General features: G+C 39.8%; 2 protein-coding genes across 2 annotated transcripts; both read right to left on the reverse strand.

The window, feature by feature from the left end:
* Positions 1–844: 844 nt before the first annotated feature.
* LOC311120459 (glucagon-1-like) lies at positions 845–2,576 on the reverse strand. Its single transcript, XM_084195049.1, has 4 exons — positions 2,498–2,576; positions 2,180–2,280; positions 1,752–1,907; positions 845–1,175 (listed from the first exon to the last, which is right to left on the reverse strand). The coding sequence occupies exons 2-4, from the start codon at positions 2,272–2,274 to the stop codon at positions 1,055–1,057; spliced, it is 372 nt and encodes a 123-aa protein (XP_084051175.1). The 5' UTR covers positions 2,275–2,280; positions 2,498–2,576; the 3' UTR covers positions 845–1,054.
* Positions 2,577–5,950: 3,374 nt separating this feature from the next.
* LOC311120458 (dipeptidyl peptidase 4-like) lies at positions 5,951–16,352 on the reverse strand. Its single transcript, XM_084195048.1, has 25 exons — positions 16,268–16,352; positions 16,039–16,126; positions 15,392–15,484; positions 14,958–15,049; positions 14,757–14,831; positions 14,472–14,524; positions 13,863–13,935; positions 13,337–13,457; positions 11,325–11,479; positions 10,790–10,887; positions 10,511–10,652; positions 10,231–10,269; positions 10,008–10,106; positions 9,783–9,907; positions 9,515–9,639; positions 9,253–9,303; positions 9,065–9,163; positions 8,883–8,952; positions 8,456–8,650; positions 7,807–7,861; positions 7,539–7,638; positions 7,358–7,416; positions 7,162–7,234; positions 6,837–6,910; positions 5,951–6,694 (listed from the first exon to the last, which is right to left on the reverse strand). The coding sequence occupies exons 1-25, from the start codon at positions 16,268–16,270 to the stop codon at positions 6,602–6,604; spliced, it is 2,250 nt and encodes a 749-aa protein (XP_084051174.1). The 5' UTR covers positions 16,271–16,352; the 3' UTR covers positions 5,951–6,601.

Below are 16,352 nucleotides of genomic sequence, written 5' to 3' on the forward strand. Positions count from 1 at the left end.
ATGCTAAGCAGTATGGCTTTTTACTATGGCTTTTAGTTTTTGTCAAGGCTTATCATTTGTAGCACAGTATCCAAGTTTCTCTTGAACAAGGAAGCGTTTGTCTTCTTTCAATGATCTTCTTGACGTTTGTTACTGAAATAAACATAGGGGAATTATCAGACCGTGACACCATACAGTAACACAGTTTAGTGTGAGAGAGAGAGAGATACAGAGAAAAAGGGTGTGACAACAACAAATTATTGATCAAATATTGATGTAAGCAATACATGCTGGTTTCACTCCATTGACAAACTTGTCTAAAATGGCACCATATTCACTCGTTCTAATCAGAGCCCTAGTGCACTATATAGGGAATAGGGTGCCATTTCATACGCTTCTGGTTGTGTTCTGATGTCTACCTTTTCCCTGAGGGTTTGGAGGTCATGACCCAGAGTAAATACTCTTTGGCGGCCATGCTGTCTAGGACCTTGTTCACGTCGCTGGTGAAGCTTCCATCTACATGTCTTCTGCTCATTGGATCATTCCCCCTGCTCTCCTCAGCAGATCTAGGTACAATACACAAGATAACACACACTTGTCAGTGGTTCCACACACAATTCTTCTATACACAATTACCAACCATGTTGGGTTCAACTTTTAGTCGGCTGAAGCAAGAATACACATTTTTTTCAGGAAATGTACCCTTTTCTAGTTGCGCATTATGACTATTGGATGATTTATGAAGTAGTGATCTGTAGCTGTAGTGATTCATTAGAGGACACCTTGGTTCCCTGAACAGGTGTTTATGCACACAGTAACTGTGTGATCCGCTCTCTTCCAACCCAGTCAACACAGTCATCCGAGGGGCAAATATCAATAAATGTATCAATAAATGCAGAGCATAGTTTCATGGGATTTATTGGGCACGACCACATGAAATGTCAACACAGGCCTTAAGAAAGCAACGGTGCGGCAATGGATCAATTAGCTAAGTAGTTGATTATCTTTTCTCTCTCTCTTCTTCTCGCGTTAGACATGACACACACTATGTTGGTACTGTAGGGTGAAGGGAAGCCTACTCTCGTCTGGCCCGTCCTGATTTGAGCCAGGACACAAAGTCCTTGGCCGCCTGGTCCTGTAGGTAGGTGCTCACGTCACTGGTGTAGGTCCCGTCGGCATGGCGTTTGGATGGAGCACTAGATGGGGATAGAGAGGAAATGGTGTGATGGATACGAAACTCCATTCAACCAATGATAGTACTGTGACATCATTCTGGCTCAGGTAAAATGGCCTCTGAGTTCTTATAACTGTTTTTCACTAACTTTGCTAGTAAAAAACTCAAATATTGTATTTTAAGCGTTTGTATTGATATAAAAGTTGAGGATAAGTTGATAATGAAAATGGATGGGTGCTATTAGTTTCAAAGTGATGAGTAGTGTTAATAACATCAAGTTACTTTGTTTGACTTGGAAGGACTCTGTATATGAATATGTTGCTACATTACTATCCTTTCTCTGTATGTGCAAACAATGCCATAATATACATGGTGCTTTAGACAAACATTTTGGGATGAAGTTTAAATCTGTAATTTCTCCCTCCAAATCTTTGATTGTTCAACTCAAGATATACAGTATTCATCCCAGTAAAAGTTTCTAAAAGACTGAACTGTTCTTGTTCTCATTAAGAAAAATATATTATAATTTCTCCACCCCACAGTATCATACCAGTCATAAGCCAAAAAATATATAATATTACTCTGTTGAAACACTCACCCACTCCTCTTGGAGTTCATAAGCCATTGAACAAAGTCCTGAGCCCGCCTATCTTCCTGGTATTTACTGTAGTCGTTAGAGAAGGTTCCCTCTGAATGTCTCTTCACGTTAGACACGCCCCTCAAAGCCTTCAATAGTGAGTCTGCTGTCTCTAAGCTACAGGAGAAGAAGAATCTTTCATGCTGAAATTATGCTGATAGATGCCTCATTATAGTCTAATTTTGATTGACATTTGCTGTTGGATACATGTACATTATGTGTTGAACACTAGTCATTCCGTCTGTATCTTACAAGCTCATACTTTACGTTGATACTGTACCTTGTGTGCTTTTTTCCTATGATATGTTCTGAAAATATTTGTTAAAATATCCAATGGAAAATTGGTATCATTTTCCCCCCATGTAAAATATAACGTTTTCGAGCTGTACCTTGAGTTGTCCTCAGCCTCTTGTAGAGGGACCTGCCAACTGCTCTGTATGATGACCAGGAGAAGAAGACCAGCCAGGGAGTGGATGGCAAACATTGTGACCTGCAGACAGAACCACAATTGAGTAGCCGAAGACAGACATAAGTCCATTTTACATTGAGAAGCAAAATGCTCCATATCAATCATACATCCGTTGACAAAATCAAAGGTTTTGATACTCAATTGTTCACAATGGAAAAACTCAACCAGTTTTAAAATATAGATTTTCCAAAAAAAATCCTAAATCAATCCAGACGTGTCCTGGCTGCAAGCAACTCACCTGTTCCTGTTAATGTGCGGGTAGATGAGAAGAAATGTGTGTCTGAGAGTGAGTGATCCTCTGCTTCAGTCCTGGTTCCTTGTGGTTGTATCTTGTTGACCTGACTGGCTGTGGGAGTCTTATATAGCATGGACATAAGGCCGGGTCTGTTCAGGTGGCCCAATCCTCCCACTCTCCCACTCTGTTACACCCATTTGTTACTCTCAATCCATTACACATAGGGCCCGTTTGGTTGCATTGGATCAACTCGCGATGAAACGTTTGTTTAAAAAGAAGATGTGGCAGTATCTATGCGAGAAAACAGCTGTCACTTAGGTGTAGAAATCAAACAAGATGACATCCTGTCAAATAGTGTGTGTGTGTGTGTGATATTTACTGTAAATGGGAAGCTGAGTCAGTGTTTGTGGATATTATTAACTATGATCGAATCAGAGATGGAAAATAGATTTTCTTTTTTAAGACAAGGACATTTCCATTGTTTGCCAGATCAAAATAAGGGCCCTGTTGATCATCCCCTTTTGGATAACATGAATTCATGTGTTATTAAATGCCTATACCTGCATTACCATTTAGTAAATGTACTTATAAACCATTTTCAGATGATATGAAATTATTATATCAAATTAAAGTAATTTAGATTTTGATTATACAGTGGCTTGCAAAAGTATTCATCCCCCTTGGCGTTTTTCCTATTTTGTTTCATTACAACCTGTAATTTAAATGGATTTTTATTTGGATTTCATGTAATGGACATACACAAAATAGTCCCAAGTTGGTGAAGTGAAATGAAATAAATAACTTGTTTCAAAAAATTCTAAAAAATAAATGACGGAAAAGTGGTGCGTGCATATGTATTCACCCCCTTTGCTATGAAGCCCATAAATAAGATCTGGTGCAACCAATTACCTTCAGAAGTGCGCAATCTAAGTGTCACATGATCTGTCACATGATCTCAGTATATATACACCACTAAGCAAGGGGCACCACCAAGCAAGCGGCACCATGAAGACCAAGGAGCTCTCCAAACAGGTCAGGGACAAAGTTGTGGAGAAGTACAGATCAGGGTTGGGTTATAAAAAAATATCAAAAACTTTGAACATCCCACAGAGCACCATTAAATCCATTATTAAAAAATGGAAAGAATATGGCACCACAACAAACCTGCCAAGAGAGGGCCGCCCACCAAAACTCACGGACCAGGCAAGGAGGGCATTAATCAGAGAGGCAACAAAGAGACCAAAGATAACCCTGAAGGAGCTAAAAAAGCTCCACAGCGGAGATTGGAGTATCTGTCCATAGGACCACTTTAAGCCGTACACTCCACAGAGCTGGACTTTACTGAAGAGTGGCCAGAAAAGCCATTGCTTAAAGAAAAAAATAAGCAAACACGTTTGGTGTTCGCCAAAAGGCATGTGGGAGACTCCACAAACATATGGAAGAAGGTACTCTGGTCAGATGAGACTAAAATTGAGCTTTTTGGCCATCAAGGAAAACGCTATGTCTGGCGCAAACCCAACACCTCTTATCACTCCGAGAACACCATCCCCACGGTGAAGCATGGTGTTGGCAGCATCATGCTGTGGGGATATTTTTCATTGGCAGGGACTGGGAAACTGGTCAGTATTGAAGGAATGATGGACGCTAAATACAGGGAAATTCTTGAGGGAAACCTGTTTTCAGTCTTCCAGAGATTTGAGACTGGGATGGAGGTTCACCTTCCAGCAGGACAATGACCCTAAGCATTCTGCTAAAGCAACACTCGAGTGGTTTAAGGGGAAACATTTAAATGTCTTGGAATGGCCTAGTCAAAGCCCAGACCTCAATCCAATTGAGAATATGTGGTATTGTGTATTGCTGTACACCAGCGGAACCCATCCAACTTGAAGGAGCTGGAGCAGTTTTGCCTTGAAAAATGGGCAAAAATCCCAGTGGATAAATGTGCCAAGCTTGTAGAGACATACCCCAAGAGACTTGCAGCTATAATTGCTGCAAAAGGTGGCTAATCAAATAAAACATATATTTTATATTTGAGATTCTTCAAATAGCCACTCTTTGCCTTGATGACAGCTTTGCACACTCTTGGCATTCTCTCAACCAGCTTCACCTGAAATGCTTTTCCAACACTCTTGAAGGAGTTCCCACATATTCTGAGAACTTGTTGGCTGCTTTTCCTTCACTCTGCCATCCGACTCATCCCAAACCATCTCAATTGGGTTGAGGTTGGGGGATTGTGGAGGCCAGGTCATCTGATGCAGCACTCCATCACTCTCCTTCTTGGTAAAATAGCCCTTAAAAGCCTGGAGGTGTGTTGAGTCATTGTCCTGTTGAAAAACAAATGATAGTCCCACTAAGCCGAAACCAGAATGGATGGCGTATCGCTGAAGAATGTTGTGGTAGCCATGCTGGTTAAGTGTGCCTTGAATTCTAAATAAATCACAGACAGTGTCACCAGCAAAGCACCCCCACACCATAACACCACCTCCTCCATGCTTTATGGTGGGAACTACACATGCGGAGATCATCCGTTCACCCACATCGCGTCTCATAAAGACACAGCGGTTGGAACCAAAAAATCTCAAATTTGGACTCCAGACCAAAGGACAGATTTCCACCGGTCTAATGTCCATTGCTCGTGTTTCTTGGCCCAAGCAGGTCTGTTCTTCTTATTGGTGTCCTTTTAGTAGTGGTTTCTTTGCAGCAATTTGACCATGAAGGCCTGATTCACACAGTCCCCTCTGAACAGTTGATGTTGAGTTGTCAGTTACGTGAACACTGTGAAGCATTTATTTGGGCTGCAATTTCTGAGGCTGGTAACTCTAATAAACTTATCCTCTGCAGCAGAGGTAACTCTGGGTCTTCCATTCCTGTGGCGGTCCTCACGAGAGCAGGTTTCATCATAGTGCTTGATGGTTTTTGCGACTGCATTTGAAGAAACTTTCAAAGTTCTTGAAATGTTCCGTATTGACTGACCTTCATGTCTTTAAGTAATGATGGACTGTCGTTTCTCTTTGCTTATTTGAGCTGTTCTTGCCATAATATGGACTTGGTCTTTTACCAAATAGGGCTATCTTCTGTATACCCCCCACCTTGTCACAACACAACTGATTGTCTCAAACGCATTAAGAAGGAAATCAATTCCACAAATTCACTTTTAAGAAGGCACACCTGTTAATTGAAATGCATTCCAGGTGACTACCTCATGAAGCTGGTTGAGAGAATGCCAAGAGTGTGCAAAGCTGTCATCAAGGCAAAGGGTGGCTATTTGAAGAATCTCAAATATAAAATATATTTTGATTTGTTTAACACTTTTTTGGTTACTACATGATTCCATATGTGTTATTTCATAGTTCTGATGTCTTCACTATTATTCTACAATGTAAAAAAAATGTAAAAATAAAGAAAAGCCCTTGAGTGAGTAGGTGTGTCCAAACTTTTGAATGGTAGTGTAGATTTAAACACATTTATTGAAACAGTAGACACAGACACTGTAGGTACAAAGGTCTTCCAAGATTCCCTCTATAAAAACATACAGTATATTTGTGAAATGTGAAATATAAACCAATATAATGTATGGACATTAATGTTGATACCTCATAAATAAAACAGTGCAATCAAGGCCCATTGATAGATACAAGTCAGACAGGCTTAGTCACTGGCTGTTAAGTTCTCACAAAACTCTTTGGTATTTCAATATAATCACATCCTTCATTTAAAATGTAACCTCGTAACTCACAGTTTTTAAATAACTTTATAGAGAGAGGAGTTTCAGCACCTTTGGTCTTTTGGAGTATATATTTGGGAACTGGCTCAAACAACTTTAATAGGACAGGGAAACGTTCAATTACATTTACATCATTTAGCAGACGCTCTAATGCAGAGCTATTTACACGAGCAATTACGGTTAAGTGCCTTGCTCAAGGGCACATCAACAGATTTTTCACCTAGTTGGCTCGGGATTCAAACCAGCGACCTTTTGGTAACTGGCCAAACGGTCTTAACTGCTAGGCTACCTGCTGTCCAAATTAATTGCAAATGAATTTGGGGCAGTTTGGTTATCGTTGGGCAAGCATCAGGGCAGGTTGGGCATCATTTGTTCGAATGACATCAGGCAAAGCACTTCTGGAGGAAGTGACTCATGTGGGTATAGACATGCTGATTGGCTGAACCATCAAGACCATGGTCCTTGTCCGTGTACCACTGTAGTAAAGGGATAGAAAGAAGGAATTAGCACAGATCATTTGTTTATTGAAAAAGTGTTTTCATTGAGCAGGTTCATTGAGGTTTAAAGCTCTACAACCACTGATTGTGTAGATAACTCATCTCAAATCTAAATATTTACCATAGCCTCAAAGTCCACTTGTTCCTCAACCAGAGCTTCGGCTATCTGAGCAGCTTGCTGAAAATGAACGTTGTCTGAAACAAATAGAGAGATAAAAATACATGTCTTACAGAATCCGATGTGACCAGTGTTTTCTTTTTCTCATATAATATGGTAAAGTCTCTTAAAAAGTATGTTCACTGATTAGTTAAGACTTTTAGCTTCATCAACTAATGGGTTTACAAAGTCAAATGAATAGTCTAGACTCTAAACATTGCATGGTTGTTAATTGCACACGTGGTGTGTTTTTAAAAGAACATTCCAGAAATACTAGAGGAGGCTTCACCATCTGCTGTCCCATGGATGAGAAGGTATTGCACTGATTTGAAGTTCTTAGCTCTGGCTGTCACTGTGGAGTTCTGTAAAATACATTTACATTTTGTTATTTCCGTGGAACGTAATAACAGTGTGGATAATACAGACCATAGTATAAAATTGTGTGTATAAATGGCCATTTAAAATGTTGCCTTTGGTAAACTTACGTTGTAGAATTCAAGATTTTCTGAAGGTTGATTCATATAACGTTCTGTGTAGATTGAATCTGAAATATTGAAAGTAGGGAAAAATGTATGGATAATTTGCAATGATTTACAATTATATATTTAACTAACATGTATATTATTGTAAATATATTAATAACATATCAATAACAGAATGGCATACCATAATACTCCCACTTGGAAACTGGGGCAACTGCCATTCCACATTTGAAAACTCCACTCCCAGCTCCCAAAACCATTGACGTGACATAACCTCCATAGGACTATAAAACACAAACAGATGATTTTGGCCTTGAATTCAGATAAGATTAGATTAATCAAGGCACACACACAAGATGATTGTACACGAGCTGCATTTCATTACATTGCACTTGATGGTCCGAACGGATCATATTTTCAAACCCTATGCTTAAAGAAAAACTTTAACTTACCCAACCCCAAATTGCTATTCTGCCTTTGTCGACAAAGCCCATATTGGTGAATTCCCTGAAAGAGAAAAGTGACTTGCTGTGATTGGGAACCACCAGTACAAACTCTAATTCATTTAAACGTGATGGTCAATTGAAAGAGGTTCTAATGGACCATGCCCACTGATGGTCAATGGTCTAACTAATATCTCTACTGCCCTTAGTCTGTGAGTCATCACCGTCCCCCTGACGTGAAATAAGGAAGAGGAAAGTAATGTTGCATTCCAGCTGACCCCATGTGACGTCTGATCAGTCACATCATTAGCCTGGTGGTCAGATCATTATGTGCTTTAACCAACACCTCTGTCACGTCCGTTGTCCTGCCAGACAGGATATATTTAGCGTGAGTTGACGAAAGTGGAGATGAGGAGGAGTTAGATGAAGCACATAAAGATCTGTCCACCAGGATATTGCATCACAAAGCTCAAACCATAAAAGCCTTGGAATCTCTAATTCAAGCTCTAAATATCTATGTAGATATATTGTGTTATATCATGTTGTCTTAATGTCACTTTGCAGTGTGACACAGTATGATACAAAGTAAGCTGTTTGAGTCAGTTGGACATACTGTAGCTATCGACTTGGCTACTGTTCAACCACGGTTCAACCTTACTTTGCGGCCGTTATCTGATCTTCCACCTCATAGGTTCCCAGACGTCGGTAGATGGAGTGCATTAACTTGTCGCCTTGGTAACCACTTCCCCTTCCATCGAAGCTGGCAACGATGACCTTCTCCGTGCTCGCCAGGTATGCAGACCAGCCCAACCTATAGCGGTAGTCTGCTTTCTGACTGCAAGGCCCTGCATACCTGGAACACAAAAGAGAAAGAAACACATTATAGTTAGGGTGCAGAGTTTTCCCTGACCACTTGAGCTCACCAGGAAACGCTACAGACTTCTGAATTTAACTAGGGCCCAGAGTATTTCCTGCTCAAGTCATGTGGTCAGGTTTAACTCCAGGCCCTTGTTATTACTACAGGAATTCATCATAAGACAAAGCAGATCATGTATTCACAGAGATGAATTAATGAACATTCGTACACATCAATAAGTAAGGGGTATTTCTTGGATTTGTCAAATCCAGGAGGCAAGGTCATCTGGTACCAAAGATCTGTCGGGATAAACAGAAACATCCATCAATGGGTATCAAGTTAGGGATGTCCCATTTATTTTAATAGCAGTTGAAAGATTAAATTGAAGTCTTTAATAGTTGAAAGCCTTACTGAATTCCCCTTGCTTGATAAAGCCATGTCGCATGGTGGGCATGTGGATCTCAGACAGAAGGCCTTCCAAAGCCGTGTTGTCCTCAAGAACCTGAATCTCTAAACAGGACGGTGAGAAGATGCACTGTCACGGTGCATGGTATATATCATTTATTTCCATCATACACTTGTAAATGTAACTGGCCTACCTGAGCCAGTGTCCCTGTTGTCCCTGAGAGTATACAGAGGTAGTCCAGGGCCTGTGAAGACCAACAAATATTTAATATGTTGTGTGTGTGTCCTCCCAAATGATCTAGAAGCACTACTACTACTACTACTACTACAAAAACTATCATTTAAAAATAAATATACCGGCTGGGAGCTACAGTATTCTGATGACTTGACTGCACAACGCTGTTGGTGTATTGGGTTGTGTAGTGTGTGTGTGTGTGTGTTGTGTGGCTGACGGACCTGAGCAGTCCATGCGGAAGAAAGAGGCATCATGGCTGAAGTAAGCTGAGTTGTATTGACACCTGTCCTCATTCAGGGTACAGGTCAGGCACTGGGTGGTGGGGGGAGTGGCTCCGAGAATGATCCTGACACACACACAGACAACTGACATGATTCTATTGGCTACAAATATAGAGCGATAGTACGTCATAGGTTATGCATGTTAGAAATGAACACCGCATGAGCATGACAGAACCAAGGCATGAAAATGAAAGAGTGATATTCTTACTTGTAAATGTTTCTCCCTCCTGGTTTGTCACCATATTGGTTGCTTGAATAGTATATGGCATTGTTAGTCACTTTTAAAATGTCAATGACCTCCCAAGCCCCCGTGGTGACAGCTGTTGCTGTGCCCTGCAAGGACCACATACAAATATTACAAATGAAGTGTGTATCATAACCATGTCTGGGTTACTGAGAAGGTATGCAGTTAGGTGTACTACTTAGTACTTACACCTGTTACGTGATGAATATGTTTATAGCCGTCAGTGTTACTCATCACAATGTAAAAACTGGCTTTGTCCGCCGATAAGGTAGGATTAGAAGGTGAAAACTAGAAAACAAAGATAATGTATTTATTTACAGTAATAATCAATAGTTGTTACTTGGTAAATGATGTTTTTATGGCCCATGTTTACATACATGTTCATATTGTTGTGTTCATATAAAGTACATACCCGTCCGATCCAACCTGTCTTGCTTGTCAAGTCAAGTTTCTGAAAACACAACAAAAAAGTATATAATTTGATGGTTAATTGTAATTAATAGGAAATAATTTTTTTGTCATTCGTACAGTGTGATCCTCTCTGTGTGACATATTAAGACCCCAACAAGTTCTCAGAGAGGAGTAGGAGAGGAGAGGAGAGGAGAGGAGAGGAGAGGAGAGGAGAGGAGAGGAGAGGAGAGGAGAGGAGGAGGGCGGCAGGAAAGCGTGGGGGGGGGGGGTTTATGACGTACCTCTACCGCATTCTCGATCCAGGTGTTTCCGGCTGTGTTGAAGTCGTAGATCTGAAAGCGGAGCTCGTTCTGTTTCCTCTTCTGCCACTGGACAGCGATGCGTTCATCCGTTAACCAGCTGACTGTGGCTAAATAGTGATCACTGTAAAAAACACACTACTTGTCTCACAGCTTACGCCTAAAATGAATTTTTAAATTCTAAAGCAATGTGTTTCTCTCCTAATCTAACGGTAAAAAATGACATTGTATAATGTATTGTGTACTACTGAGTTTCATTACCCTGCACCAACTGAAGCTGGCACAACAACTTCTGTGATGATTGATGTGTTTGCAGTATCAACCACAAATAGCTTCACCACTGGATTGGGAGTACCAGGCTAAAAGATGGAGAAAAAAATTACATTTATGCAAAACTATTCAGATGAAATAAAAACAAACTTTGGGTCTTATAGGTTGCTTTCTTACAAGCAAGCACATCTTTAAAATGTATTTTTTTATGTCTTGTTTTATAATGACTATAGACACAGTATCAACGCATTAATATGTGACAATACAGAGTATATGACTCTATTCAAATACACAGTCGTCAAGAAAGGTTTCCGAATTGGGAAATCGCGGACCAATATAATTTTATTGGGACAGCTTAGACCTAAAAGTACCCAGAGTTGTGATAAAACAACATGCTTTTAACCCAGAGGCCTTATGGTCCAGAGTCCAGTTCCCTTATCAACTGCCACAGAACCTCATGCCAATAATGACGTACTCCAACACACTTTTTAGATACACATCAAACATACATAAAGTGTAATCTTACCTTAGGATAGGGGAAAATTACAGTGTCAGGATACTGTTCCTTCCCATACCAGGAATACTCAATGTTTTGGACCAGAGTGTCGTTAAACTCAGCATAGGCCAGATACCTCCCTCCAGGTGACCACCACATTGCCTCGTAAGAAGAGAACATTTCCTCTAACAAACAAACAATCCAAAAACACTGTCAGGCCTACATCAAGATGGCACATCTATTTTGTGTGTTGTGTTTGCCTGTGTGGCTTAAACTCTTCACAGACTTCTGTGTTGTCAAAAGAGAAACTTGTTCACTAGGGACTGTATAATCACATTTTACACAATTCACATCACAGTGCTGACTAATATGGACTAATTATAGTAAGAGGTACAGTTAAAATCGGAAGTTTACATACACTTAGGTTGGAGTCATTAAAACTTGTTTTTCAACCACTCCACAAATTTCTTGTTAACAAACTATCGTTTTGGCAAGTCGGTTAGGACATCTACTTTGTGCATGACACAAGTAATTTTTCCAACAATTGTTTAAAGACAGATTATTTCACTGTATCACAATTCCAGTGGGTCAGAAGTTTACATACACTAAGTTGACTGTGCCTTTAAACAGCTTCCAGAAAAGGATGTCATGGCTTTAGAAGCTTCTGATAGAATAATTGACATCATTTGAGTGAATTGGAGGTGTACCCGTGGATGTATTTCAAGGCCTACCTTCAAACTTAGTCCCTCTTTGCTTGACATCATGGGAAAATCAAAAGAAATCAGCCAAGACCTCCACAAAAGAAAATGTAGACCTCCACAAGTCTGGTTCATCCTTGGGAGCAATTTGCAAATGCCTGAAGGTACCACGTTCATCTGTACAAACAATAGTACGCAAGTATAAACACCATGGGACCACGCAGCCGTCATACCGCTCAGGAAGGAGACGCGTTCTGTCTCCTAGAGATGAACGTACTTTGGTGCGAAAAGTGCAAATCAATCCCAGAACAACAGCAAAGGACCTTGTGAAGATGCTGGAGGAAACGGGTACAAAAGTATCTATATCCACAGTAAAACGAGTCCTATATCGACCTGAAAGGCCGCTCAGCAAGGAAGAAGCCACTGCTCCAAAACTGCCATAAAAAAGCCAGACTACGGTTTGCAACTGCACATGGGGACAAAGATCGTACTTTTTGGAGAAATGTCCTCTGGTCTGCTGAAACAAAAATAGAACTGTTTGGCCATAATGACCATCGTTATGTTTGGAGGAAAAAGGGGGCACTTGCAAGCCGAAGAACACCATCCCAACTGTGAAGCACGGGGGTGGCAGCATCATGCTGTGGGGGTGCTTTGCTGCAGGAGGGACTGGTGCACTTCACAAAATAGATGGGATAGGAAGGAAAATAATGTGGATTTATTGATGCAACATCTCAAGACATCAGTCAGGAAGTTAAAGCTTGGTCGCAAATGGGTCTTCCAAGTGGACAATGACCCCAAGCATACTTCCAAAGTTGTGGCAAAATGGCTTAAGGACAACAAAGTCAAGGTATTGGAGTGGCCATCACAAAGCCCTGACCTCAATCCTATAGAACATTTGTGGGCAGAACTGAAAAAGCGTGTGCGAGCAAGGAGGCCTACAAACCTGACTCAATTACACCAGCTCTGTCAGGAGGAATGGGCCAAAATTCACCCAACTTATTGTGGGAAGCTTGTGGAAGGCTACCCGAAACGTTTGACCCAAGTTAAACAATTTAAAGGCAATGCTACCAAATACTAATTGAGTGTATGTAAACTTCTGACCCACTGGGACTGTGATGAAAGAAATAAAAACTGAAATAAAAATTCTCTAATATTATTCTGACATTTCACATTCTTAAAATAAAGTGGTGATCCTAACTGACCTAAGACATGGAATTTTTACTAGGATTAAATGTCAGGAATTGTGAAAAACTGAGTTAAAATGTATTTGGCTAAGGTGTATTTAAACTTCCGACTTCAACTGTATGTAAGATTCACAGCTAGCATCTTGTATGTATTGCTTACCCTCATACACCCAATCTGGAATGCCATTTAAGATTTTGTTGTGTTCTCCGTTGAAGGTCACCTGAATGGCCTTAGCGGTAGGGCTGGTCTTCACATAGACATTATTTTCCCACACAAATGCCTGTATGTGAGAGGAGCAAAGATATGGAGATACGTCTTAATGACTCAAGTTCCTCTTTCACCATGGTATAACACTGTAATATGCATAATAGTGTGCAATGTCTTTTGGTTGGCCTAGTAACCTGTAATATCATGTTTAGAGTAACAGTAACCAATTACATGTTGTGAATAAGTTATTTATTTGGAGCATGACAAATGTGATCTTTGAGCATTTCAGCTTTGAACTGAAGACAAGCAAAAGTGCATGTTGTATTGTTGGGTCAGTCCTATTGATGATGAGTGTTTGGAAGACGTGTTGAATTAAAAGTATATGTCACCCGTTATAAGAGTGTAATGGGTCAGCCTCTGGAAAAGCATAGTATATAAACAAATCCAATGGTTTCTCTCAAGTTTCCTTTTAACCTACCATTTTGTTGCCTGTTGGCGCCCATGCAAACAAATGGACTTCGTGAGGAATGTCTGGTGTACTGAGAAATGTCCTAAAATGAGAATAAATAAAAACTAACAGTATTAATGTCTGTTTGACAAAACACCATACAGTGCATTCGGAAAGTATTCAGACCCTGAGCACCTGAGCTCAATTTCGAGTCTCAGCAAAGGCTCTGAAAACGTATGTAAATAACGTATTTCTGTTGTTATTTGTAATACATTTGCAAAGATTTCTAAACCTGTTTTCGTTTTGTCATTATGGGGTATTGTGTGTAGATTTGATGAGGATTATTATTTTTTACATCCATTTTAGAATAAGGCTGTAACGTAACAAAATGTGGAAAAAGGGAAGGGGGTCTGAATACTTTCTGAATGCGCTGTAAATGCGTCCCTATAAATTGTTTGCAGTAAACATGACATTTTATGGCCCTCTTCAGTTCCTCTATTTGTTGAGTATTGTTGACCATTTCCTGCACTAGTCCCATGAATAAAATGAAACTCCCTATGTTCTCTACACTGCATATGTAATTCTCAAAGTTAAAGGGATATTGCAGATGTGTGTATAGAACAGTTGAAAGAGACTTACGAGCTTGCCAAATCATAGAGAGAATATGAAGCTGTGAAGGAGTGTCTCCATATCTGTTGAAACAAATGAAATTATAATTAGGAATTTGATTAGTAGCACAGATCAATTACTTATATAAATTACTTAATACATTAATTCAATTTGATCAAAATTGCAGGGCAATTACTTTGGGCACGTAAGTCTGATTCTGCAACAACAACCACACCTCAATGACATATCACACATAGCAACTTCACAGCAGGATAGCACAACAGCAACAAATCATTAAATATCACAAGACATTACCTTAGTCCAATTGCTCTTGAAAGCAACATATTTTCGATCAGCAGACACTACATAATCATAGGCAGCCACTTGATCCTGTTTTTCAACAACAACAAAAAGGAACTGTGTTATACATGACACAAGCACTCCTTCCTTCACCATACTTACTTCCAAATATGCATAGACACAGACCGACACACACACCCACGAGGGGTATCTTACAAATGTGATGCTGCTCAGGAATTCTGAGTTGTTTCCCGTAATCAGGTTGTGAAGGAAGATGGAGTCGTCTTTTTTATGCAGATACTCATGGTCTATGGGGAGGGGAAAGAGGAGTTTAAAAGTAATGAACTAACTGACGTTTAAGATGAAATATCAGCACTGATGATTTAACATAAAGCGAAAGTGTGCCATTTGAATAGATACAGTATATTGGCCTAGTATCATTTTTTATTGTTTCTTATCATTTTGTAATGGGAACATTGTAATATAATAATAAAAGTGTTGTGTTGTTGACTTGTATCTAAACGTGCATCCTTCCAGGGTTAGAGTGTTGTATAATACATTTCAGGCACGCAATTACTGACTTGATTAAACATAACAGCCATCCACTCATTTACATACAGTTGATTGATTGGGCTTCTAGGGTGTTTTACCTGAGATCCAGCGCATGTTGTACGATCTGGTCCTGATGGAACTATTGAAGACATCACTGAGAGTGAACGTCCTCTGAGCATTCACTTTTTCCTCTGAAACATGGGGCTCAAAGATAGCATTCACTGATTTCTCATACTATACTGTATACTAGGAGGAATGTATGAGTGAAAAAGAGAAAAAGTCATAGGCTACTGTAATGACTCAAGATTACAATGCATGTACACATGATTAAACAGGTCTTGATAAAAATAGATATGGATCTTGGGAGGAGGACTGCAAGGTTGTAACAGATATACAATATACATTTGACTGGGTTTGTAGAGCCGCTATAACTGAACTAAATATGTTAATGGGATAAAGTTATACAAATGTGGTACCTGCATATACGATGTGATATTGCAACAAGGTCCTGCATTTCTAAAGCAATAAAGCACTAGGCCTACATGTTTGAATGGCACATGCATTATGTCAAAGTGTCTATTTTATGCAGTGTTCTGTTAAAATAATACAATATTATTATCCAGTGTATGCAATGTTCTATTGTAGTAATAAAATACTTATTCTGAACATTTTTTTTTTTTTTTACAGTTATGGTAGGCTACAATTTAATGGGTCCTTGAAAGCAATTGAAAGTGGAACCACTCACCGTTCAGATACAATGCTGTGGGCACTGCTATCAAGATGATGACGACAGCAAGCCCCAAAAGTCCCAACACCACCTTACCTATGCAATTCTGTCAAAGGTGAATAGGATGACCGAAAGAAGTTATGAATGAAATAGTTGTTTGAGGTATCTAGATATGCAACACTTATTTTTCAACAAAATGTTATGTTGTATTATCAACAGATTCTTGTCATTGAGTTTTTAAGTTTACCATCCTGCCGACTTGAAGGTGGTGAATCCGTTTATCTTCAAAACCACATTGACAGAAAACAAGTTACCCACTCAACTGTTGAAGT

Source organism: Coregonus lavaretus (assembly GCF_964263955.1).
Source record: "Coregonus lavaretus genome assembly, contig: HAP1_SCAFFOLD_2891, whole genome shotgun sequence".
Lineage (NCBI taxonomy): Eukaryota > Metazoa > Chordata > Actinopteri > Salmoniformes > Salmonidae > Coregonus > Coregonus lavaretus.